The sequence below is a fragment of the Serinus canaria genome, chromosome 25, assembly GCF_022539315.1.
Source record: "Serinus canaria isolate serCan28SL12 chromosome 25, serCan2020, whole genome shotgun sequence".
Taxonomy (NCBI): domain Eukaryota; kingdom Metazoa; phylum Chordata; class Aves; order Passeriformes; family Fringillidae; genus Serinus; species Serinus canaria.
In genome coordinates this window covers 14,914,412-14,940,049 of record NC_066338.1, presented here as the reverse complement: position 1 = coordinate 14,940,049, position 25,638 = coordinate 14,914,412, and the positions used below count along the sequence as shown (strand labels likewise).

The 25,638-nt window shown below is 59.1% G+C and overlaps 1 protein-coding gene and 1 long non-coding RNA gene across 13 annotated transcripts in view; both read right to left on the bottom strand.

Moving 5' to 3' along the window:
• Positions 1-701: 701 nt before the first annotated feature.
• SCRIB (scribble planar cell polarity protein) overlaps positions 702-25,638 on the bottom strand; it is a 116,721-nt gene continuing 91,784 nt past the window's right edge. For 11 of the 12 annotated variants that reach the window (XM_050984933.1, XM_050984930.1, XM_050984936.1 and 8 more), the window contains 4 exons: positions 25,408-25,455; positions 23,843-24,008; positions 19,904-20,069; positions 18,412-18,542 (listed from right to left, as the gene is read on the bottom strand). In XM_050984933.1, the coding sequence (XP_050840890.1) occupies positions 18,449-18,542; positions 19,904-20,069; positions 23,843-24,008; positions 25,408-25,455 (474 nt within the window). In that variant the 3' untranslated portion in view covers positions 18,412-18,448. Of the gene's footprint in view, positions 2,875-5,847; positions 5,900-9,015; positions 9,091-10,423; positions 10,462-11,096; positions 11,237-11,915; positions 12,081-16,510; positions 16,685-18,411; positions 18,543-19,903; positions 20,070-23,842; positions 24,009-25,407; positions 25,456-25,638 lie in introns of those variants that run through there. The other variant, XM_050984939.1, reaches the window with a different exon arrangement.
• Positions 16,795-17,933, bottom strand: LOC127060768 (uncharacterized). The gene is made up of 5 exons (XR_007780074.1): positions 17,708-17,933; positions 17,384-17,561; positions 17,264-17,353; positions 16,967-17,176; positions 16,795-16,936 (listed from the first exon to the last, which is right to left on the bottom strand). It is a non-coding gene; the product is annotated as an uncharacterized LOC127060768 (long non-coding RNA).

Genomic DNA, 25,638 nt, shown 5'->3' with positions numbered 1-25,638 from the left:
TAATGAGGGTCCAGTTTTGGGGGACAAATGATACACACTAAGAGAGGAGCCTGGCAGTAAGCCTGGCCCAAGGGAGAGAGCAGATAAATAAACAAATAAATCAAACACAGCCCAGGACCCGAGCCTGTGTGAGGCTGGCAGCTGCAGCTCTGAGCCCTCATTGACCAAGCAGCAGGCTGTGCCTCACGTACCATGGCCAAGGCCCCTCTTCCAGCTGTACCTGCCACACAGGTGGAACACTGAGGCTGAGGTCTGGCAGCACCCTGGCTCTAGGAAAAGGAAATCCACCCTCTTCTGAGACTGTCCTCCTTCCCTGGGTGGCACAGCATGGTGCCCATCCACTGAACCAGACTCAGGTACAGGAAATGGGGTTGGTTTTTACCAGTCAAACTATTTTTACAGCTTTAATAATATAAACAAAATAGTGTGGGGAGCTTTTTTTTTTTTTTTTTTTTTTTAACACAGGCAAATAAAGCCAAGAGACTGAAGATCTTTCTGGTACCACTGTGTTTTTTTTCCCCATCCCTGAATATTGATAGTCTCAGCTGGCAGTAACTGGAGTGTGCATCAATTCCTGCTCCCCAAAGCAGGGACAGCAGGAGCATCTCTGCTGGATTATGCAGTGAGGAACAAGCACCAGCAAAGCGCTGATACTGAAACTGCAGACTTGATACCGGGCAAACCACTGTGACTAAAGGCTCTAAAATGTAAAGTAAACTTTATTATCCTTGAACCACAAAATAGATTTCTTTGGTTGTACAAATTTCACTAGTTACAGTCTTGATGCGCTAATTTTCCCTCGGAGTCTCTTGGGAGAGAATGGGAGAGAATCCAGAGCCTGGCACCAGGTACCGCACAGGGAAAGGAGAGAAGAATCACAAGTTAGTCACCAAAACCCAGCCAGGATTGTTTCCAAAACTGCTCTTGTTAAAAAGCAAATGCTAAAATTAGATTTAAAAAGGAAAAGCTCAAATTGCTGATGATGGAGGCAGCTGCGGCTGCAGCGTGAGATTATCAGAGTTCCCCTTCACAAGTCTGTAAAATCAAAACGTACAGAGTCAGTTAAAATGATCCGCTGGATTTTGGCATGAAAGGAGAGGCTCAACTAAAAAACTGCACCCCAAAAACTGCATCCAGCTCTTTCCTTCAGCAAATGTACAAGCAGATGTGCCTGTCAGTGCCCAGCCACTGTGAGGCTCAAGGTCCAACCCTGGTCTTACTGGGGAGTCAGAGAGCACCAATGGACAGGGACCGGGATTGTGCCGAGCTCGGACCTTCCTCACGGTGAGAGGCAGTGATAAAAAGAAAAGGGTTGTTTCCCCTCACTAGTGGCAGCAGAGGCTGATGACAGAATTGGGAGCAGCAGCTGTGACCTCCACATCTGCAGAGCTCACTTGATTCAGAACCTGCTCACAGCCCTTGTTCCACGTGTGGAAACCAAGGCTCACACCCCCACTCATTTCTCATTTTCCTTTTTCCCCTCTTGTGTGGGCAAACGTGCATTTTCCCTGTCCTCCATGGGAAGGGGCCTGAAGCCAATGAGCTGGCAAAGTGGAACTGTGTGGTTATTGCAAGGCACGGGCCAGCCCCATCCTGCTCCTGGTGCTCCATGCCAGCCCACACCACACCAGGCACCCGTGACATCCCACCCCACCCTACAGCCAGCGTGGGCACTGTGGACTCCCCACCAACATCTCCATGTGTAGGATCCTGTAACTCCCAACCTGACCCCAGCAACTCCACATTCTACCCATCCCCAGTTCCTGAACTCTACCCACTAAGATACCTGCTGTCACACCTCCCACCTCTGCCCCCTGTCCTGCCCCCAGTGCTGTCACACACCCCTACACCCCTGCTCTGGCTGTCGGCCCTGTCCCGTTCCTGCCCCAGCTGATCAGTTCAGCCCCAGTGCCACAGGAGAGACTCCTCCACTCGTGTGCTCTGGAGAGGCTCCCGCCATGGTGACAAAGGGGGATGTGCCCACCCAGGGAGGGAGCTGTTCCAGACCAGCACAAAGCCCCAGCAGGAGCAGTGTCCCACCAGGACAGAGGCAGGTGGCAGAGAGCTGGCTCGGTTTTCCTTGAGCACAGAGTGCCAGTGGCAGAGGGAGGCACTTTGCTGGAATTCTGGTGGGTTTTTCTCTTTTTTTTCCTTCTTTTTGCCTCCAAGCTTCCCATTCCCAAACACTCCCAAAGGGAAGTGAGGTGACAGTGCAGGAGCTGGGAGGAGATGCTTTTTGGCAAAAGACTGGAAATTAAATAGGAGTAAAGGCAGGCTGGACCTTCCTCCTGATTCCCACCAGAGGAGAAGCTCCTTTTAACCACTACAAAACCCAAGCTGAGGCAGTAACAGCTGGAGCCCAACACACTCTCACACTCCTACATTCTCCCTGTCCTACTCTTCCCCACACACAATATTTACAGGCTAAAAAGCTGCCCACTGTCCTGGCCACCCTTCCTCTCCATCTGCCAGCAGTCAGTCCAGTGTTGTCCCAGTTTTGGGATGCGCCCCAGTGCACTGTTGGGTGAGAGACGAGGGCGCTTCACAGCCCCAGAGGAGTCGGTTGGCCACAGAGCTCGCGGGGAGCTCAGTCCCATCCAGAGTCCGTAGGCAGGGGGGCAGCCTGCTGCTGTCCCTGGAGCTCCCGAAGGGCTGTGCCAGGCCAGTCCATTGCCAGGCTGTGCCAGGCCAGTCCACTGCCCAGGGTCACCTATGTGGGGACAGCGGTCTCCAGGCTGCGCCGGCTGTGCCGGAGCTTCCGCTTGCTGCTGTACAGGGCCATGTCCTCCAGGGCTGAGGGAGCTGCTGCTGCTGGATCCCCTGCTCCCAGTGCCTCCTCCTCCTCCTCCGGCTGCCCGTCCTGCTCCCGGGGAACTGCAACAACAAGAGGTGTTCGCATCTGAAGACAGAGCCCTGGGTTAAATCAGGGAGATGCTGAGAAGAAATTCCTTCCCTGTGAGGTGGTGAGGCACAGGCTGCCAGGGGAGCTGTGGCTCACAGCAACCCGGTCTGATGGAAGGCGTCCCTGCTCAGGGCAGGCGTGGGACTGGGCGGTCTGAAAAGTCCCTTCCCAGCCAAACCATGCTGTGATTCTGGCAGCACACTGGCACAGCTGGCACAGTTAATGCAGATGTCAAGGCTATCACAGGATGGCAGAATGGTTTGTGTAGGAAAGCTCATCCATCCCACCCCTGCCACAGGCAGGGACACCTTCCACTGTCCCAGGTTGCTCCAAGCCCTGTCCCACCTGGCCTGGAACACTTTCAGGGAGTGTTGCAGGGTATTCCCAGGTGCTGGATTTGGGACAGCACTGGTCTCAGTCACTCACAGTAACCTCCTGGTGACCCACAGCTCATGCAGGGAGCACTGTGGGTGCTGGAAGAGCCTTGGGTGAGAAGACAGCTGCCTGTAACACCCCTGGTTCACTGAACTTGACTGAAGTGCCAAGCTGCATGGAACATCGAGTGTCCTGAAATGCTTCTGCTCTCCAGAGCAGTGATCCATCCTGGCCTGGGTCTGCAGGGGCTGAGGGGTCCCTCTGTCACAGAGCAGGAGGAGAGTCTGGGTCACAGACTGGCCCAGCAGGGCTTTAAACTCAGGGGCACCACACATCTGGTGTGCCTCAGGTGATGGAATGGGAGGATCCAGACCCTTAGGGAAGGACAGGGGCAATGAGGTGAGGGTCACGCCCTGTGTCGTGCCCAGGTGGATGCAGGGAGCTGCTCTGAGCTGACCAGAGCCCACAGGTCAGGACTGCAGAGACAGGTGACACTCCTGACCAGGGACAGCTGACATCCTGAGGATGAGCTACTGGAGGAAAGCACAGGCATTGCCACTGGTATGAATCCAGAGACTCCAGTTTTGTGTTGGCATTTTGGTGGGAAAGAGCCTGTGAAACGCAAGTCTGGAGAAAAACAGGATGGATGCACTACCTCGGAGTAGTGATGTGGCTAAAAAGGCTGCACAGGGATAAATTAAAGCCACAGGAGGGCAGAGAGATTTAAATTAAAGCCACAAGAGGGCAGAGAGAACAGAGTGTCAGAGCTGCAAAGTTCATTAGCCAACAGCAATTAGGGCAGGTGCAGGGTGGGGAGGCACCGTTCCTGTGGCAGCTGCTGCCAACAGCAGACAGCCCAGGTGGGCCAGGAGCACAGGGAAGAAGCAGCTCCTCACATCCCACAGGCAGCTTTCCAGTAACAGGAGCAGCACACACTCAGCAGGGGAGTTTCTGCAGCCTGAGGGTTACAGGACTGGGAAGCAAAAGTCTCCAGGTGATCTGGACAAGTCATGCCACAGCAAAGGGAACACTGCTTGGTTCCACCCTGAAAATGCTGCTCTGCAGTTCAGTAACTCCACGGCCTCATGGAAACCTTGGAATAAAAGTTTTTAAATCCCTTTAAGAGATGATGACCACGAAGTCAGACCAGAGAATGGAAGGAATGGTTTCTGCATGGGCAAGAGGACATGGGTGTGCTGGGAGGAGTGAGATGCCAACACTCTCCTGCACTGGATTTCCTCAGAGTTCCTGATGTAACGGTTTGCTAGCACAAAGTTTCAGAATTGCTGTGAGTCAAAAAGCCATAATTCCATGATCCAGGACAATTCTGATTATGCTGGCTGGAATGCTGCACTGCCTGGGAGAGTGAGATGGGATGGGGGGCTCTGAAAAGCCAGGAGAGCCTGGTCCCATGCCAGGAGAGCTGACTGGCATCCTCACCTGCATCCTTTCCAGATCATTGGGCAAAACCTGCTTCTTGTTTGTGTGCTTCACACACATCACACATGGCTTAAGCATTACTTCAGGCCTGAGGGCTGGGTCTCCTACTGAGCACCACATTTTCTTTCTGGCTTTCATCCCATCTGAGGGCCCCACAGAGCAGGGACAGGCAACAGTGAGCTCTGGATGCCCTGAGCAGCAGCTGCTATTCCCCAGACCTTCCCTGAGCTCTCATCCCTGCACTGCCTGAACAAACAACCTCAAGAGAATAACCCAGAGCTTGGAGGATGACTCTGAGGGATGAAGAACAGATCCTGTTCTCAGGAAAGTAAGTTTGTGTTGAGTCCTGCAGCAGAACCTCCTTCTGGAAACAGCTCAGCCATGGGTCAGCTGTCTGGGATGCAGCCTGGACTCAGAGGAATTTGTCAAGATAAAAGGAACTGTTGTTTTTTTTTTTTTGTTTTTTTTTTTTAATAAAGGGGTGAAACATGTAAAAAGGGTAGGAGCAAACCAGCACCAACTGTTAGAGGCAACAGGAGGCTGCAGAGCAGGCAGGCTCTGCCCAGTGCTGCTGCAGGCCCTGGAAGCAGCTGGTGAGGCTCAGCTGTGTGCTACAGGGGGGACAGGCAGACAGCCCAGCTGGACAGCCCAGAGCTCCAGCTGCACACCTGTAACTCCTGCTGACTGAGCTGGCCATGGCCCACAGGTGCACCTTGGATGAATTTACCTGCACCATTCCCTGTTCCAGCAGAAGGGGCACCAGGCAGCCCCTGCATGAGGGACACCACGCACCTGCAGCAGGTGACAGAGCCCAAAACCTCCCTGCCACACCCTACTGCCACTCTGCTCCAGGACAAAACGAGAAAACCAGGCATGCTTGCAACACAGCACACTGGGAAATTAGTCATCACTGAAAATGATGCAAATATGCAAATATCCTACCCAAAATGAACGTGGTGAGCGTGGAGTTGTCATTCTAGAACAGACAAAACATGGCATTGCTTCAAGCAGCAGAAGGTGAGGTGCTCAGGGGGGTTCCACAAGGGAGGGGAACCCTCCAGACCCAGAGCAGGGCACGAGCAGGACAGCCAGGACTGCCTGGGCCTGGGCTTACCTGGGCCTGGGCTTACCTGAGTTACTCCGGTCATCCCCGTATCTGAGGTCATCAGCTGCATCAGGGGACTGCAAGAGAAATGGGATCACTGACACCTGGAACAGCTGTGCCCAGGGGTGCCCACCCACCGAGGGGACACTGCCCAGAGGGGACACTGACACTGAGGGGACACTGCCCAGGGGTGCCCACCCACCGAGGGGACACTGACACAGAGGGGACACTGCCCAGGGGTGCCCACCCACCAAGGGGACACTGACACTGAGGGGACACTGCCCAGGGGTGCCCACCCACCAAGGGGACACTGCCACAGTGGGGACACTGCCCAGAGGGGACACTGACACAGTGGGGACATTGCCACAGAGGGGACACTGCCCAGGGGTGCCCACCCACCGAGGGGACACTGACACAGAGGGGACACTGCCCAGAGGGGACACTGCCCAGAGGGGACACTGACACCGAGGGGACACTGACACCGAGGGGACACTGCCACAGTGGGGACACTGACACAGAGGGGACACTGCCACAGAGGGGACACTGCCACAGTGGGGACACTGCCACAGTGGGGACATTGCCACAGAGGGGACACTGCCCAGAGGGGACACTGACACAGTGGGGACACTGGCACTGCCCAGAGGGGACACTGACACAGAGGGGACACTGCCCAGAGGGGACACTGACACAGTGGGGACACTGCCCAGAGGGGACACTGACACAGTGGGGACATTGCCACAGAGGGGACACTGCCCAAGCAGGGACTGGCACTGCCCAGAGGGGACACTGCCACAGTGGGGACACTGCCCAGAGGGGACACTGCCACAGAGGGGACACTGCCCACTGGGGACACTGCCCGAGCAGGGACTGGCACTGCCACAGAGGGGACACTGCCCGAGCAGGGACTGGCACTGCCACAGAGGGGACACTGCCACAGAGACTCCAGCAGGGATCCCTCGTGCCTGGGCCAGGCCCCACACTTCCCGTGTGCAGGAAGGAGAGAAGAAACACAAAAGGCACAAAGTGTAGAGAGGGAAGAAAAAGGCTGTGAGCTGAAAGGGAGGGGATTTGTGCTGGAGATGAGAGAGAAATCCTTCCCTAGGAGGTGGGCAGCCCTGCACAGGGTGCCCAGGGAGCTGAGGCTGCCCCTGGATCCCAAGCCAGGCTGGATGGGGCTGGGAGCACCTGGGGCAGGGGAAGGCGTCCCTGCCATGGCAGGGTGGGATGGGATGGGATTTAAGGCCCCTTCCCACCCAAACCATCCCAGGTGTCGTGGTTTGAAAGGAAATGAAGTTTTTTGTGATGGTGTGGGCAATCCAATCAGTGTTCAGATTTAATATTGGCACCTGGTTTGTCCACTGAGGGCAGGATACGCCTCTGAGAACACAGGGGTTAAAAGCTGTGATCTCCCAGGGGAACTTCCTCTTGGAGTCCCGCTTGAGAGTGAGTAGACCCCCCTGCCCAGCTCCTTTGGCTGGGCAGGGGGGGAGGGGAGCCATGTGGCCAGAGAGAGAGGTAGGACAGGCCTGGGCCCAAGGGTGGAGGAGAACATTGCAAGGGCTTCGGGCAGCCATCCTCCATTCCCCCCACCCCCCCTGCGAGGGAGAGAGAGACAGAGCCGGTGCCTGTGGCGGCTGTGATAGTGGCCCGGCGTGAAGGAGAAGGGCTGTGCTCCCTTTGGAACTGGTCAAAGTATCCTTAAAATGAAAAACCCCAGAAGCAGCTCTGATCCATGTGCAGTGGTGAGAGCACTGGACATGGAAGGCGTGTGGCGCAAGAGGGACTTCTCTCTCCTCGAGAGACTGAGAATTGACTGTCTGAAGGGTGGCAATGAAATTGGAAATTTGGTGGGGGGGAGGAGGAAGAATTTTGGAAGGTTTTCATCTTATGTTCTATTGTGTTTTGTGTGTCTTTCTTTGTAGTTGTAGGTTAATAAATGCTTTTTTTTTTTTCCTTTTAACCTTAAGTTGGAGCCTGCTTTGCTCTGTCTCTGATCATATCTCACAGTAGGTGCCAGGGAAGTAGGTGTTTTCGTGGGGGCACTGGTATTGTGCCAGGCTTAAACCATGACACCAGGATTCTGTGAACTACTGCACCCACAGACACTGCCTGAGGATTTGGAGGAGCAGCCTTCTTTGGAGGCACCTTCTCAGCTGCATGCAGAGCCAGTGCTGTACCTGAGAAATCTGGGTGTCTGGAGCTGCCACAGGGCTCGAGCAGCCAGCCCCCAACTCGCCTGGGACAGAGCTGGAGAGGGGCACGTCCCAAAGGAAGGCACCCCAGGAAAATGAGGAATCCCTCCCAGGAGCAGAGCAACACCAGAAGGACAGGTGTCAGTGAAGAACCAACACCAAATAAAGCAGAAGTGCCTGAGAATGCTCCCACTGCCACAGCCAGCCTGTCTGCAGGGACACCTTTGTGTCCCCACAGGGAGGTGAAGCCCAGTGTGGCAGTGCTTGCTGGCTCTCCACACACTGAATCTGGTTCATGGTCTGTACACAGAACTAACAAACCCACCTGAACCCTTCAGACACAGGGAATCTGTCAGTTCAGCTGTCACAAATGCCATCAGGGACTGACTGACCCAGGCAGTTACAGCTCCCAGCCCCACAAGATTGGTTCCAGTGGCCCCCAGAGCAGGGGGTCAGGATCACCTCCAGAGCTGGCAATCCATGACAAAACAGCCCCAAACAGCCCATTTGAGGAAGGAGAAGCACCTCACCGTGGCTCTCACTCTCAGAACCAGGTGCTGACTCCACAGCTCACTGCCAGCAGAACCACAGCCTGAGAACAGGCACCCCAGAGCTCCTGGGCAGGACCCCAGGCACGGCCCAGCTGCAAGTTCACATCTGCTCCAATCTGGCATTTGCCTGCTGTCATTTCTGTCACTTTTTCTTCCCTTTTAGTTCTCATCTTTCACTTAAAACTATTTCAGGAGCCATTCTGGTGAAGATGCAGGTGTTTTCTATCTGCAAAGCTTTTGTCATTCCATTTTAAAACCACCTGGACCAACCTTTTCCTAATTCCTCTTGGCTGGAGCCTCCAGCAAGGCCTCAGTTTCCAGCAGGACTGGTGTCCCTGCCCCTGCACAGGCAAGGCCTCTGCAGAGGGCTCCCCCACACCCCTCAGCCTCAGCTCCTCCACCAAACCAAGGCCTGGGCTGTGCAGAGCTGGCTCAGCATGCAATTTATACCTGGATTTCGTAAACAGGTTTGGAGGAAGGAATAGCAGCAAATTCCCGGTAGTCAAACTTCTTTTCAGACATTGACTAGAAGGGACAGCAGGAGGGAAGAAACAGAGAAGAGAGAGTGAGGGAGAGGAAGGGCTGGAGAGGCAGCAGCAAGCTGAGCAAGGCCAGCAGAGATCCCAGCAGAGGCAGAGGGACAGGCTCAGGGAGAGGCAGCCGTGTCTGGGCAGAGCTGGGACACCCCTGGGACACTGCCCTGGAGCTCTGCTGGTGCCAGGAGGGTTTGAGCCACAGAGGAAACAGCACCTGCTGCAGTGAAGTGCTACTGCACACCAGGTCAGGCAGGAGGGCTGGCTCTGGGGGAAGCTCAAGGCAAGATTTCTGACAGCCAGAGCAGAGTCAGAGTTTCAAGCCAGGGCTGTGTTTTGGGGTGACCTGGCAGGACAAGGCTCCCTCTCTGCAGCTGCTCCCCCTGCTCTGTGCCACAGGTTCTTACTGTGCTGTGCAGCAGTGGCCATGGCTTTTACTCAGGGCTAGGAAAAGGAAAATGCTGATTGCAGCTGCAGGTCTGCCTTGTCTCTTGGGGAAACACAGGGCCAAAGTCCCTGACGTGAAGTGAAAGCCTTTCTGAACCTAGGCAAAGGCTTTCAGAACTCAGGCAGAGGCCTTCTAAACCTGGGAAAGGCTTTCTGAACCAGGGAAAGGCTTTCTGAACCAGGGAAAGGCTTTCTGAACCTGGGAAAGGCCTTTCTGAACCAGGGAAAGGCTTTCTGAACCAGGGAAAGGCTTTCTGAACCTGGGGAAGGCTTTCTGAACCAGGGGAAGGCTTTCTGAACCTGGGGAAGGCTTTCTGAACCTGGGGAAGGCTTTCTGAACCTGGGGAAGGCTTTCTGAACTAGGGAAAGGCTTTCTGAACCAGGGAAAGGCTTTCTGAACCAGGAAAAGGCTTTCAGAACTCAGGCAGAGGCTTTCTGAACCTGGGAAAGGCTTTCTGAACCTGGGGAAGCCTTTCTGAACATGGGGAAAGGCTTTCTGAACCAGGGAAAGGCTTTCAGAACTCAGGCAAAGGCCTTCTGAACTAGGGAGAAGCCTTCTGAACCTGGGGAAGGCTTTCTGGACCTGGGGAAAGGCCCTCTGGACCTGGTGGAAAACTTTCTGAACAAGGAGGTGAAGCACCACGGAAAGGATGGCATCATAAAAGAGGGAGCAGAGAGCAGATGTCCCCTGGGAGCTGCAATAGAGGGGGGTGCCTGTGGCCAGGAGTTTGGCCAAGTTCCACCCACAGCCCCCACCCTTCCCTGCAGCCAGGCCTGGCCCAAGGACCACGTGGGGCCCACAGCTCCCAGCACAGCTGAGCAACCAGGAATGCCAGGATTTAGGAAAGGTGACAAAAGCAAGCAGGAGAAGACCATACCAGCCTTCCTGGGGAGGTGACGTTCCTGGGGCTGCAGTCTGCAGGAGGGGACAGAAGAGCACAGTTAGTGACAGTCTCCAGCTCCTTCAGCAGCACCAGGGTGCTGACACCAGCTGAGGGCAGGCCCTGCCCCTGCCCTCCCAAACAACACCTCCACACTGCTTTCTCAGGAAATCAGGATGCTGGCTGTGCTCCCACCCTGCTCCCTGGGGCTCTGCCCCAGGGGCTGTCACAGGCCCTGCAGCTGAGGCCCATCCCTGGGCTGTCCCCAAGGATCTCCAGCCGGGTGGAAGGAGGGAATTGCTGCCCAGAGCTGTGCTGTGGGCAGGCTGAGCTCCAGGAGCCCTGCCTGTGTCCCCTGCTCTGAACCTTCCAGCTGGGTGCAAGGAGAGAATTGCCCCCGAGAAGCAGGGAATTGCCCCCAGAAGGAAAGAATTGATCCCCAGAAGGAGGGAATTGCCCCCAGAAGCAGGGAATTGCCCCCCCAGAAGCAGGGAATTGCCCCCAGAATGAAAGAATTGATCCCCAGAAGGAGGGAACTGCCCCCCCAGAAGGAGGGAACTGACCCCCAGAAGCTGGGAACACCCCCCAGAAGCAGAGAATTCCCCCCAGAAGCAGGGAATCACCCCCAGAAGCAGAGAACTGCCCCCAGCCCTGTGTGCCCGCTCTGCACCTTCCAGCGGGGTCGGTGACGGCGTGGGCGCGGGCGAGGGTGACTCTGCCAGCTGCTCCAGGGTGCTGCGCTTCTTCCCCTCCTTGGACTTGGCAATGACCATCTGGGCCTTGAGGGCATCCTGCTCCAGGGATTTCATCCTGCCAGGAACGGGTGGCAGAGAAGCCGTCAGTGCTGCTGAGGGGCAGTGCCACCCGCGTGCAGCAGGGCAGGGACAGAGCCCCGGGCCAGCACAGCTGGTGGAACAAAGCCCCCCGGGGTCCCCGAGGCAGGCAGGGGGACAGCTGGGCTGGCTGCCATCCCAAGACACACGTGGGACCACACGTGCCAAACACACAGAGCCTGAAGCTATGGATCAACACACTGAGAGGCTGCGGGCAGCCCGGAGTGCCACACAACAGGACGGTGACCTGAGCTGGGGACAAAACTGCAGGGATCACAGGAGCAGGATCAGTCCTGGGGGCTTTTCCCTCCTCGGTGCTCATGTGCTGCACCTTGACTCTCCTCAGCCAGCAGGAGATCGTGGAAGGCCAGGCTGGATGGGGCCCTGAGCACCCTGCTCCAGTGGAAGGTGTCCCTTGGCAGGGGGCGGAACTGGGTGATCTCTAAGGTTCCTTCCAACCCCCCTGGGACTGTGTGACACAGCTGTGAAACATCAGGGGTGTCTGTTCCTTCCTCCCCATCAGACAGCCCCAGCATCCCCCCTGCTCTCTGGCAGTGGACACAGGGCCCAGCCCACGTCCTCCTGCCCCAGGAGGCCCCAGAGGGGCACGGGGACACCGACAGGAGCATGCAGCTGTGGGGAGGGGCAGTGCACACCTGGATTGGCCTCCTGACCCAGGGGTTCTCGAGGTGTGGCTCTGCCCTGGGCTGGCCACGGGAGCTGGCCTGGCCCCGGGAGCAGCAGCCCACTGCCGGGACTGGTACAGCCTCCTGGCCAGGTCCTGCTCGTACTGCTTAACACTGTCTTCAAGAGCTGAGCATCTGAGGAGCAGCAGGAGCAACAGGAGGAGGAGGAGGAGGAGGAGGAGGAGGAGGGAGAGGAAGAGATGATGGTGATGAACATTGCAGCAGACAAGAACAGGAAAAGAAAGAAACAGATACAGGAACGTACCCTGGGGAGGGGAAATTCGGGTCTGACACGGGGCAGCCTGGGCTGGCTGGTCCCACATCTGATCCCACCCAACCCTGGCCACTGCTGAGGCAGCAGGAGCCCTGGGGCAGCCTGGGACTGTGCCCAGGAACACCAGCCTCCATCAGTGCCGGCACCCAGGGCTGCCTTCCCTGCACTGGGAGGGACCAGGAACAGCTCCAGCCCCACAGGAAAGGCCGTGGGGAATCAGAGGGTGTGAGAGTGGGCTGAGGGCTGTGGGCACACCTGGGACAGCCCCTCAGCTACACTGACCATGTGCTCCCTGCACCTCAGCTGCACCATGGGAAAGGGGAACACAGTGGCCAAGCACAGGACACCTGTTCTGTCCTGGGACACCGAGGGTCAGTGTGCCCCTAAACCAACTGTGCCAAAATGCTCATGGGCCTGGCTGGGCACCTGCCCCAGGGCGTGCACCACAGCCTCTGAACCTCCCTCTTCCCACAGGACACAGGGAATGGCTTCCCACTGCCAGAGGCAGCGTTAGATGGGATATCCAGAAAAAATCCTTCCCTGTGAGGGTGGTGACAGTGCCCAGAGCAGCTGTGGCTGCCCCTGGATCCCTGGCAGTGCCCAAGGATGGGGCTTGGAGCACCCTGGGATGGAGGAAGGTGTCCCTGCCATGGCAGGAGTGGAACCAGACAAGCCCTAAGGTCCCTTCCACCCCAAGCTGTTCCATGATTCCCTGACTCTGTGCCAGGGGCTGTGTGAGCCCAGAACCTGTGTGTAAGGTGGGTGTCTGTGTGTCTGCACAGAGCAGGGGGGTGCTGGGGAAGGGGGCATCACACGTCCTGGCAGGTCTGATGGCACAGGGAGAGCAAGGAAAGCCCAAGGAGGGGCAAACTGAGGGGTCATGAGTGACAGCACAGAGCAGAGAACTGGAAAGAAGCAGAAGACAGGAGATTAGAAAGGGAGGAACAAACCCAGTGGGTTGGTGGGGCTGAGCCCCCCGAATGGGGCAGTGCAGAACTTCCCCTGCAGCACAGGGGTCTCTGCAGACAGGACCTGACCACAGCATGTGCCCATTCCAGAGCTGGAAAAGGGGTCCTGAGAGCACTGACCCTCCTGGAGATCTGTGGCAGCAGGGAACAGCCCCTCCTTGTCTCAGAAAGGAGCATTCAGTGCCTGACTGATTCCTGCCCAGAGCACAGCCAGGCCCTTCTCCTCCAGGACCTGCACAGAAAGCTGGGCCTTGGCACTGGAAGCAAAGTGGGGCTGAAGCCCTGGTCTGCCACAGTTAAACCCAGGAGGGCTGGATCTGACAGCTCAGGCAGCTGAAGCCTGGTCTGCCACAGTTAAAGCCAGAGAGGCTGGATCTGACAGCTCAGGCAGCTGAAGCCCTGGTCTGCCACAGTTAAAGCCAGAGAGGCTGGATCTGACAGCTCAGGCAGCTGAAGCCCTGGTCTGCCACAGTTAAAGCCAGAGAGGCTGGATCTGACAGCTCAGGCAGCTGAAGCCCTGGTCTGCCACAGTTAAAGCCAGAGAGGCTGGATCTGACAGCTCAGGCAGCTTCTCCTTGACAGGCACTCCCTCCTCAGGAAGGCTCTGATTTTGCTAGCCTCATTTTCCATGGTCAAAACACACTGAAAAGAGTGAAGGTTTGGGATGAGAGATCTCTCTTGTGCCCACAGTGGATGAACCCCTGGTGCTCCACACTCACTAACCCTCCTGAAGTGTCGTGTGAAACTTTACTGTGCCCTGAGCAGCTCCAGCCACGTCCCAGCTGGCCCAAGACCACGGGCACACAAACAGCAACATTACAGGAGCAAATCACATCATCACATCACTAACAGCATCCTCCCCCCTCCCAGCATCTTCAGGTTTACCTGCTGGCAACACCAAGCTCCTGGAGGAGCAGAGTGCCCAGACTGGAGCTGCACAGCTGGGACAGCAGCACGGGCTCTGCTTCCCAAAGTCTGCATGGGCAACATCCTGCTTCTCCTTCTGACACCCAGCTCAAACAAAGCTTCTACCACAGCATTCCCTGGATTCAGTCATGCCTGGGCATGAACCAGAGCTGACAGACCTCAGGGAGCCCTCCCCACGTGTGAGGAATGAAGGGAGTGAACCCTGCATGTCTCCTGGGAAGGGAGGGCAGAGTGGGCAGTGCCCTTCTCCCAGCACAGGGATGGGCACTCCCAGGAGAGGCTGGCAGGAGGTCCAAGGACCAAGAGTAAGTCTGTGCAGGATGTGTGACACTGGTGCTTGCACAGGGCCACACTGATGGCTGTTTTTGGCAGAATTTCACACTGACAGCCCCACCTGAGACACAGATGTGACTGCAGCCCTGACAGCTCCAGCTGAGACACAGATGTGACTCCAGCCCTGACAGCTCTTCCTGAGACACAGATGTGACTCCAGCCCTGACAGCTCTTCCTGAGACACAGATGTGACTCCAGCCCTCTCCAAGCACCTGCAGCACAAGGAGCTTGGTGGTCTCTCCAACCTCATGAGGAAGGATATGGCAGAGCAAGGCAGTCCCTAAAGAGGCTCCAAGACAGCTGGAGGGAGACTTTGGACAAAGACCTGAAGTGTCAGGACAAGGGGGAATGGCTTCCCACTGCCAGAGGGCAGGGTTAGAGGGGATCTTGGAAAATCCTTTCCTGGGAGGCCCTGGCACAGGGTGCCCAGTGAAGCTGGGGCTGCCCCTGGATCCCTGGCAGTGCCCAAGGCCAGGCCGGGCAGGGCTTGGGGCAGCCTGGGACAGTGGAAGTTGTCCCTGCCATGGAAAGGTTGGGATGGATGGCCTTGATGGTCCCTGTCCCCTGAACCACTCTGGGATTCTCTGAAAACCATTCTCAGAGAAAATGTGCTCAGAGCCCCAGAACATCAGACCAGCTCTCAGTGAGGATCTGCTCTGCACTTCTCCACTCTTGGAGCCTCCCTGGGAGCAACAGCCCCAGGATCACCCATGTCAAGCACCAACACTGGAACTGCTCCCAGTGATCCCTCCAGTCTTTTCTAAAACCCTGCTCTCCCCAGGCCTCATCCAAACCCCAAAAGGGCCAGCTCAGACTGTCCTTTGAATGTCTCCTACAGGAATATCAGGAGAAGAAAAACCATCAATAGGAGCAGCCTGGATTCCTGGAAGGAATTCTATGATGCAGTAAATGTCTGGACTAGCTTCAAGTCTTAAGTTCTGGATTAGGAAGTTCTTTTTCTTCCAGAACAACTTGTAGTCACTCTTTCATGGCTGATGTGGGTAAGAGTGGGAATGGCCAGATGCTGCCATTCTTGGCTGCAGCAGGATTTCCAGCCCAGCAACACTGGAAATGTGAAATTCCATTTTTCCTTTCAGATGTGTGACCTTGCAGCTTCAGTGACACCATTCCAAAAGGGTTACAGATAAGGTGGGAAGGTGTGTGAGGGAAGGACACAGCCAGCACAGCACTCAGCTGGGCTCCCTGTGTCCAGGGCTGGGCAGGCACTGGGGGAATCTGGAGCCCTGCCCCTGCCCTGGGCTGACAGAAGGGGACAGGCTCAGCCAGGCCACCAAGGCTTGGCACTGCTTGAACAGATCCTGCACAACCTCCCTCAACATCTGCCCTTGAAAGGATCCCCACTCCCTGGTTTTACTCCCTTTAGACCCCAGACATGCAGGAGCTGCCCTGCTGTGTGAAAGGATCCCCATGCCCTGGTTTTATCCCTTTAGGAGCTGCCCTGCTGTGGAAGGATCCCCCATCCCCTGGTTTTATCCCTTTAGGAACTGCCCTGCCCTGTGGAAGGACCCCCATTCCCTGGTTTTATCCATTTAGGAGCTGCCCTGCTGTGGAAGGATCCCCATCCCCTGGTTTTATCCCTTTAGGAGCTGCCCTGCTGTGGAAGGATCCCCATCCCCTGGTTTTATCCCTTCAGGAGCTGCCCTGCTGTGGAAGGATCCCCATCCCAGGTTTTATCCCTTCAGGAGCTGCCCTGCTGTGGAAGGATCCCCATCCCCTGGTTTTATCCCTTTAGGAGCTGCCCTGCTGTGGAAGGATCCCCATCCCCTGGTTTTATCCCTTTAGGAGCTGCCCTGCTGTGGAAGGATCCCCCATCCCCTGGTTTTATCCCTTTAGGAGCAGCCCTGCTGTGGAAGGATCCCCATCCCCTGGTTTTAACCCTTTAGGAGCTGCCCTGCTGTGGAAGGATCCCCATCCCCTGGTTTTATCCCTTCAGGAGCAGCCCTGCTGTGGAAGGATCCCCCATCCCCTGGTTTCTCCCCTTCAGCCCCCACCCGCAGGAGCTGCCCTGCTCCATCCCGGGAGGGCAGGGAGCCCTGGCTCACCGTGCTGCCCTCCACATGGCCCGTTTCTCCGCCTCCAGGGCCCGGCGTTCAGCGGGGGACAGCTCCTTGTCCTGCTGGGCCAGCAGCTCGGGGCTCTGCATCCGCAGGCGCTCCTGGTGCCGCCGCTCCGCCTTGGCCGTGCGCACGGGAGCGCCGGGCTCGGCGGGGCTCAGCCTGCTGGGGAGAGGGGGCACGGGGGGCTGGGGGCTGCAGGGCTCACCGGCGGGCAGGGGCACCTGGGGCCACCTGCCCCCTGCCCCTGGGAGCCCTGCTCACCTGCCCTGTGCCCCTGGGAGCTCTGCTCACCTGCCCTGTGCCCCTGGGAGCTCTGCTCACCTGCCCTGTGCCCCTGGGAGCTCTGCTCACCTGCCCCCTGCCCCTGGGAGCTCTGCTCACCTGCCCTGTGCCCCTGGGAGCTCTGCTCACCTGCCTTGTGCCCCTGGGAGCCCTGCTCACCTGCCCCCTGCCCCTGGGAGCTCTGCTCACCTGCCTTGTGCCCCTGGGAGCCCTGCTCACCTGCCCCCTGCCCCTGGGAGCTCTGCTCACCTGCCGCCTGCCCCTGGGAGCTCTGCTCACCTGCCCTGTGCCCCTGGGAGCTCTGCTCACCTGCCCCCTGCCCTTGGGAGCTCTGCTCACCTGCCCCCTGCCCCTGGGAGCTCTGCTCACCTGCCCCTGCCCCTGGGAGCTCTGCTCACCTGCCCTGTGCCCCTGGGAGCCTGCTCACCTGCCCCCTGCCCCTGGAGCTCTGCTCACCTGCCCTGTGCCCCTGGGAGCTCTGCTCACCTGCCCCCTGCCCCTGGGAGCTCTGCTCACCTGCCCCCTGCCCCTGGGAGCTCTGCTCACCTGTCCTGTGCCACTGGGAGCTCTGCTCACCTGCCCTGTGCCCCTGGGAGCTCTGCTCACCTGCCATGTGCCCCTGGGAGCTCTGCTCACCTGCCCTGTGCCATGGCAGCTCTGCTCACCTGCCCTGTGCCCCTGGGAGCCCTGCTCACCTGCCCCGTGCCCCTGGGAGCTCTGCTCACCTGCCCTGTGCCATGGCAGCTCTGCTCACCTGCCCCCTGCCCTGGGAGCTCTGCTCACCCGCCCTGTGCCATGGCAGCTCTGCTCACCTGCCCTGTGCCATGGCAGCTCTGCTCACCTGCCCCCTGCCCCTGTGAGCTCTGCTCACCAGCCCTGTGCCATGGCAGCTCTGCTCACCTGCCCTGTGCCCCTGGGAGCCCTGCTCACCTGCCCCCTGCCCCTGGGAGCTCTGCTCACCTGCCCTGTGCCATGGCAGCTCTGCTCACCTGCCCTGTGCCCCTGGGAGCCCTGCTCACCTGCCCCCTGCCCCTGGGAGCTCTGCTCACCTGCCCTGTGCCATGGCAGCTCTGCTCACCTGCCCCCTGCCCCTGGGAGCTCTGCTCACCAGCCCTGTGCCATGGCAGCTCTGCTCACCTGCCCTGTGCCATGGCAGCTCTGCTCACCTGCCCCCTGCCCCTGTGAGCTCTGCTCACCAGCCCTGTGCCCCTGGGAGCTCTGCTCACCTGCCATGTGCCCCTGGGAGCTCTGCTCACCTGCCATGTGCCCCTGGGAGCTCTGCTCACCTGCCCTGTGCCATGGCAGCTCTGCTCACCTGCCCTGTGCCATGGCAGCTCTGCTCACCCGCCCTGTGCCATGGCAGCTCTGCTCACTGGCCCTGTGCCACTGGCACGGGCTGCTGTGGAGGGGGAGGACACAGGAAAGCTCCTCTTGAGGAGTTTCTGGCTGGACAGGGCTTGGACTGTCCTTGGAGCAATCCCCAGAGGGCAGGGGGTTGAAACTGGAGGTCTTGCAGGTCCCTCCAACCCAGCCCATGCTGGGCTCTATGAAGTTGGTTCTGTTCAGTTCCCCCTCCTCCCCCAGATCCTCCCTCAGTTCCCCCTCCTCCCCCAGATCCTTCCTTTGCAGCCCCTGCCCCACTCACCCTGACATGGAGTTGGTTCTGTGCTCAGGCTTGATCCCCTCCTCCAGGGAATTCCTCTGGGAGCTGTTGTTCTCACTGAGCTCCAAGGGCCTGGAAAAAACCCCTGTGAGCTGCAGCACCACGGGCTGCACACCCAGCCAAGGGTGGCACAGCTCCAGCCCAGGAACGCAGCAGCTGCCCCAGGGTGAGGGCAGAGCCCTCCTCAGCTCTGCTGGGAGCACTCCTGTGGGGGCTCCTTAACAGCCACGTGAATGTCAGAGCTCATTTCCTGCAGCTGCACGTCACCCAGACACACACACACACACACACATATAAAAGCTCTTCCTCAGTTTTTCTGATAAAAATATTTGTTGGGCTTTCCTTTCCTCCTTCCCTTCAGTCCCGGGCACCAGGACCTCACACTTGGCTTTGTTAGAAATGGCACAAAGGGATTCCAAACAAAGGAGCCCAAGAAAGATTCCCTTTGGAAACACCTGTCCCCTGATCCTGATTTTACACCTTCATTAACAGCTTATTTTGATTATCATAAGTTGTTACACGAGATGGGCTATGGAGCTGCTCTGAGGGCTGGAACCTGGCTGGGAGAGCTGGGGGTGTTCAGTTATAGTGACACTCAGCTCTAATTTTTACTATTTTAACTGAATTTCAGTTTCTCTTCCAGCATGAGGAAGATTATTTCTTTATGAAGAAACACAGTCTCTTCCACTGCCTCCCCTGCATTCAAGCATAAATAATAAGCAACTGAAAGTCATCTGATGGATCCAGGCTTCCTGTTCTTCAGCATCCCAGGTTTCAGGATGAGAGCAGGAGGGATCAGTGGGGCTTCCCAGAGAACCAAGGAGCTGTGTGTGACTGCCTTCCTCCTTGGAGCTGCCTCAGCCCAGAGGGGAAGTCTCAGGGCATCATGATGTGAGGAGCTCCTCCACTGAGACTGGGCAGAAACAACAGGGAGAAATGAGATTGCACGTGCCAGGGTGTGTTCTGCCACTGTGACTGGGAAGTGTTTGTGGAGAGGAGGCTGTCTGTCCCAAAGACTTCAAAGGCAGATAAGGACAGCTTCAGCTTTACTCCAGTGCATTCTGAATTTATCTGGAGCCTTTGAGAACCTTGTTCTCATTCCGCTCTTCTATGCCCAAGAATTAGGAAAAAACCATCAAGGTAACCTGGAGGCCAGGTCCCAGAGAATGGGGAAACAAAAGCCTAAAAAGCACCCAAATCTGTTTTAGCATCACTTTATCATTTAGCTTATCTTGAAGCATCTGTCTCTAAAAATCAACCTCTCCACACCCCGGGGCACAGCTGAAGGAGCTGCTCCCTGGAAAGAGGGAGATGTAAAACTTGGCCTTTTCTGTGCTGAAGAAGAAATCCCAGCCAGCCCTCTCCCCTGAGAGCTCCTGGGACACTCTGCCCCGAGGGAGGAGCAGGGCTGCCTGCCCAGGCTGCTGTCTTACCGGGCTGCTGGAGCCTGGCTGCTCCTGCCATTCAGCCTCTCCACCTTGTACTCCACGCCCTCGATGATGACACTGGACTGCACGGGCTCGGGCACCTGCCTCCCCTCCTCCTCCTCCTCAGCTTCCTCCTCCAGCAGAAGGGCTCGCTGCTGCTGCAGCTTCCGGGCTGCCAGGGAGACAGAGGCAGCTCACACCAGAGAGCACTGGCTGAACCCCAGGATGGGACTGTGGGGGTCCTGGCACTGAACCCCAGGATGGGACTGTGGGGGGGGGTCCTGGCACTGAACCCCCAGGTGGACTGTGGGGGTCCTGGCACTGAACCCCCATGATGGGACTGTGGGGGATCCTGGCACTGAACCCCCAGGATGGGACTGTGGGGGTCCTGGCACTGAACCCCAGGGTGGGACTGTGGGGGAGGGTCCTGGCACTGAACCCCCAGGATGGGACTGTGGGGGGTCCTGGCACTGAACCCCCAGGATGGGACTGTGGGGGAGGGTCCTGGCACTGAACCCCAGGGTGGGACTGTGGGGGGGGGTCCTGGCACTGAACCCCCAGGATGGGACTGTGGGGGTCCTGGCACTGAACCCCCAGGATGGGACTGTGGGGGTCCTGGCACTGAACCCCCAGGATGGGACTGTGGGGGTCCTGGCACTGAACCCCAGGATGGGACTGTGGGGGATCCTGGCACTGAACCCCCAGGATGGGACTGTGGGGGTCCTGGCACTGAACCCCCAGGATGGGACTGTGGGGGATCCTGGCACTGAACCCCCAGGATGGGACTGGGGGGTTCCTGGCACTGAGCCCCCAGGATGGGAGTGGGGGATCCTGGCACTGAACCCCCAGGTGGGACTGTGGGGGGTCCTGGCACTGAACCCCAGGATGGGACTGTGGGGGATCCTGGCACTGAACCCCCAGGATGGGACTGTGGGGGGTCCTGGCACTGAACCCCCAGGATGGGACTGTGGGGGTCCTGGCACTGAACCCCAGGATGGGACTGTGGGGGGGGGTCCTGGCACTGAACCCCCAGGATGGGACTGTGGGGGGTCCTGGCACTGAACCCCCTGGGTGGGACTGTGGGGGAGGGTCCTGGCACTGAACCCCCAAGACGGGACTGTGGGGGGTCCTGGCACTGAACCCCAGGGTGGGACTGTGGGGGAGGGTCCTGGCACTGAACCCCCAAGACGGGACTGTGGGGGGTCCTGGCACTGAACCCCCTGGGTGGGACTGTGGGGGTCCTGGCACTGAACCCCAGGGTGGGACTGTGGGGGTTCCTGGCACTGAACCCCCAGGATGGGAGTGGGGGATCCTGGCACTGAACCCCCAGGATGGGACTGTGGGGGATCCTGGCACTGAACCCCCTGGGTGGGACTGTGGGGGGTCCTGGCACTGAACCCCCAGGATGGGACTGTGGGGGAGGGTCCTGGCACTGAACCCCCAGGATGGGACTGTGGGGGAGGGTCCTGGCACTGAACCCCCAAGATGGGACTGTGGGGGAGGGTCCTGGCACTGAACCCCCTGGGTGGGACTGTGGGGGATCCTGGCACTGAACCCCCAGGGTGGGACTGTGGGGGATCCTGGCACTGAACCCCAGGGTGGGACTGTGGGGGATCCTGGCACTGAACCCCAGGGTGGGACTGTGGGGGTCCTGGCACTGAACCCCCAGGGTGGGACTGTGGGGGGTCCTGGAACTGAACCCCCAGGATGGGACTGGGGGGTTCCTGGCACTGAACCCCCAGGATGGGACTGTGGGGGGTCCTGGCACTGAACCCCCAGGATGGGACTGGGGGGTTCCTGGCACTGAGCCCCCAGGATGGGAGTGGGGGATCCTGGCACTGAACCCCAGGATGGGACTGTGGGGGATCCTGGCACTGAACCCCCAGGATGGGACTGTGGGGGATCCTGGCACTGAGCCCCCAGGATGGGACTGTGGGGGTCCTGGCACTGAACCCCAGGGTGGGACTGTGGGGGAGGGTCCTGGCACTGAACCCCAGGGTGGGACTGTGGGGGGTCCTGGCACTGAACCCCAGGGTGGGACTGTGGGGGGGGGTCCTGGCACTGAACCCCAGGGTGGGACTGTGGGGGATCCTGGCACTGAACCCCCAGTTGGGACCTCTGGCAGGTCCTCCTCATCCCTGCAGTTCGGGGCTGGTTTCAGGCCATCCCCTCCCCACCAACAGCTTTGTTCCCCCACACTTCCAGCAATGATGGAACAAACTCTGCCTCGTTTCCTCAGCCCCCCCATCCTGACCCACCAGAGTCCCACCCCTGCACACCCAGGGCAGATTTCTAGCAGATCTCCCAGTGCTCACACTGGAAATTGGGCACAGTCTCTCCTGCCCTTTCCCTGGCAGTCTGCACCTTCCCCCTGGCCCCCTGCTGCAGCCAAGGCCTGGGGGCTGGTGCTGGCCCCACGCGTGGCAGTGGCCCTGGGGACAGCTCTGCAGGTGGGACACGTGTCACCAGAGGGTCAGGGACAGCTCTGCAGGTGAGACACGCACGTGTCACCAGAGGGTCAGGGACAGCTCTGCAGGTGAGACACGCACGTGTCACCAGAGGGTCAGGGACAGCTCTGCAGGTGAGACACACACGTGTCACCAGAGGGTCAGGGACAGCTCTGCAGGTGGGACACACACGTCACCAGAGGGTCAGGGACAGCTCTGCAGGTGGGACATGTGTCACCAGAGGGTCAGGGACAGCTCTGCAGGTGGGACATGTGTCACCAGAGGGTCAGGGACAGAGGGGACAGGAGCAGGCAGCTCTCTGGGGCAGGTGTCCTGCAGGTCACCCAGGGCTGTTCCTCAGGGCTCAGGCCAGCTCTGGGCTGAGATTTTACTAATAATTTTATCTGCATTTTATCTGCATTCTGCAGGAGCTGAATGCAACAGGAACACTGCTGCTGGTCCCAAACTGGGAGCTGCTGGTGACTCTCTCAAGGACCATGAAGCCTTTCAGGAGGGTCCAGGCAGGCTGGAGCACTGGGCAACCATTAATGGCATGAAACTGAACCAGAGGAAACGCCAGGTGCAGTATGCTTTGGAGAGGAGTGGCTGCAGTAAAAATGCCTTTTTCCACTTCACATTGTTCCTTATCACCTCCTAAAGCAACCACGGGTTGGAGTCAATGATCTTTAAGGTCTCTTCCAACCAAGCCATTCTGTGAATTCTGTGAACTCTCAAGCAAGAGGAAATGACATCAAAAAGGAGAGCAGCAATGCAGCTCTTGGTGCAACTCCAGAGCAGCAGAGTGAGCTCAGAGCTCTGCTGCCAGTCCTGTCTGAGGGTGCCACTCACCTGCAGCTGGCACAGCCACTGTGTGCAGGGCTTTACAAATGTCCCTGAAGTGTTTATTGCCAGCTGCAGGCACAGCCCAGAGCAGGGACCCTGGAGTGCTCTGGGGGTTGAAGCCCCTCTGCCCTGCAGGGAGAGCTCTGTGAGAGCTGAACTGCTCAGCCTGGAGAAGGGAAGGCTGCAGGCAGAACTCACTGCAGCACCCAGAGGGGCTCCAGGGGACTGCAGAGGGGCTCTGGACTCAGGCCTGGAGGGGGGATGGCTTCAGGGATGGGTGGGTTTGGGCAGGAACCCTGCCCAAGGAAGGTGGGGCATGGGTCACCCAGAGCAGCTGGGGCTGCCCCATCCCTGGAAGTGTTCCAGGCCAGACTGGATGGGTTTTGGAGCCACTGGTCTTGAGGCAAGGTGTCCTTGCCCATGGCAGGGGTGGCACTGCCTGGTTAGAAGTCCCTCCAACCCAAACCATTCTGTGATTCCATGATACAGGACACCTGAAACTACAGCACTTCACCAACCCAGGAAGTATCAGTGCAGCATCCACAGAATTCTTCAGCACCCACTTCAAATCCCCAGGGACTTCTGGAAGTGCTGCATTTCCACAGGAAAGGAATCACTAAGCAGGACAACCCTCTGTGCACACATTCCTACGTACCCTCCTCCTCTTTCATTTTCTTCAGGTCGTCCTCCCCCACCAAGGACACGCGCTTGGGAGGCTTGTCCAGGTGCTGCTGCTTCACCTCAATCTCAAAATACTTCTGCCTCTCACGGAAGGACCTCTGCTCAGGGCTGTGCTGTCCCCCGGGGCTGTGTGCGGCCACCTGCAAGAGCCACACCGCTGCCCACGGGCCACCCAGCCACACGGGCTACCCAGGCACAGCACTGCCCACCCTGCCCCAGCGCTGCCCACCCAGCCCCAGCGCTGCCCACCCAGCCCCAGCGCTGCCCACCCAGACACAGCGCTGCCCACCCTGCCCCAGCGCTGCCCACCCAGGCACAGCGCTGCCCACCCAGGCACAGCACTGCCCACCCTGCCCCAGCGCTGCCCACCCAGGCACAGCGCTGCCCACCCAGGCACAGCGCTGCCCACCCAGGCACAGCACTGCCCACCCTGCCCCAGCGCTGCCCACCCAGGCACAGCGCTGCCCACCCAGGCACAGCGCTGCCCATCCAGCCCCAGCGCTGCCCACCCAGGCACAGCGCTGCCCACCCAGGCACAGCGCTGCCCACCCAGGCACAGCGCTGCCCATCCAGCCCCAGCGCTGCCCACCCAGGCACAGTGCTGCCCACCCAGCCCCAGCAATGCCCACCCAGCCCCAGCGCTGCCCACCCAGGCACAGCGCTGCCCACCCAGGCACAGCGCTGCCCACCCAGCCCCAGCAATGCCCACCCAGCCCCAGCGCTGCCCACCCAGCCCCAGCGCTGCCCACCCAGGCACAGCGCTGCCCACCCAGGCACAGCGCTGCCCACCCAGCCCCAGCGCTGCCCACCCAGGCACAGCGCTGCCCACCCAGCCCCAGCGCTGCCCACCCAGGCACAGCGCTGCCCACCCAGGCACAGCGCTGCCCACCCAGCCCCAGCGCTGCCCACCCAGCCCCAGCGCTGCCCACCCAGCCCCAGCAATGCCCACCCAGCCCCAGCGCTGCCCACCCAGACACAGCGCTGCCCACCCAGCCCCAGCAATGCCCACCCAGCCCCAGCGCTGCCCACCCAGGCACAGCGCTGCCCACCCAGGCACAGCGCTGCCCACCCAGCCCCAGCAATGCCCACCCTGCCCCAGCGCTGCCCACCCAGGCACAGCGCTGCCCACCCAGGCACAGCGCTGCCCACCCAGACACAGCGCTGCCCACCCAGCCCCAGCGCTGCCCACCCAGCCCCAGCGCTGCCCACCCAGACACAGCGCTGCCCACCCAGGCACAGCGCTGCCCACCCAGACACAGCGCTGCCCACCCAGCCCCAGCAATGCCCACCCAGGCACAGCGCTGCCCACCCAGCCCCAGCGCTGCCCACCCAGGCACAGCGCTGCCCATCCAGCCCCAGCGCTGCCCACCCAGGCACAGCACCACCCAAGGGCACCCTCCCCATGCCACCCCATCCTTGCTCTGCCAGCTGCCCCATCCTCTCCTCCTCCTCCTCCTCCCCCCCAGCCCTCCCACAGCACGACCCCATCTCCCCCCCCACACCCCCATGCCTCCCACCCTTCCCAGCCCCAGCACTCACCTCCGAGGCCAGTTTGGTGTTTTCTGTGCTGCTCTGACCAGACAATTCCTAAGGACAGAGAGAAACAAGCATGTTCTAAAAGGAAAGTTTCCAGCCGTGTGCCCCAAGGCCAGACAGCTGACACAGGTGCCCAAACTGTCCCAGAGCTCACACAGATGTAACAAGGCTTAGCAATGGTCAGGAATGAGGATTTATGTTAAACTGGGGGTTAAACAGAACCAGGTGTGACAA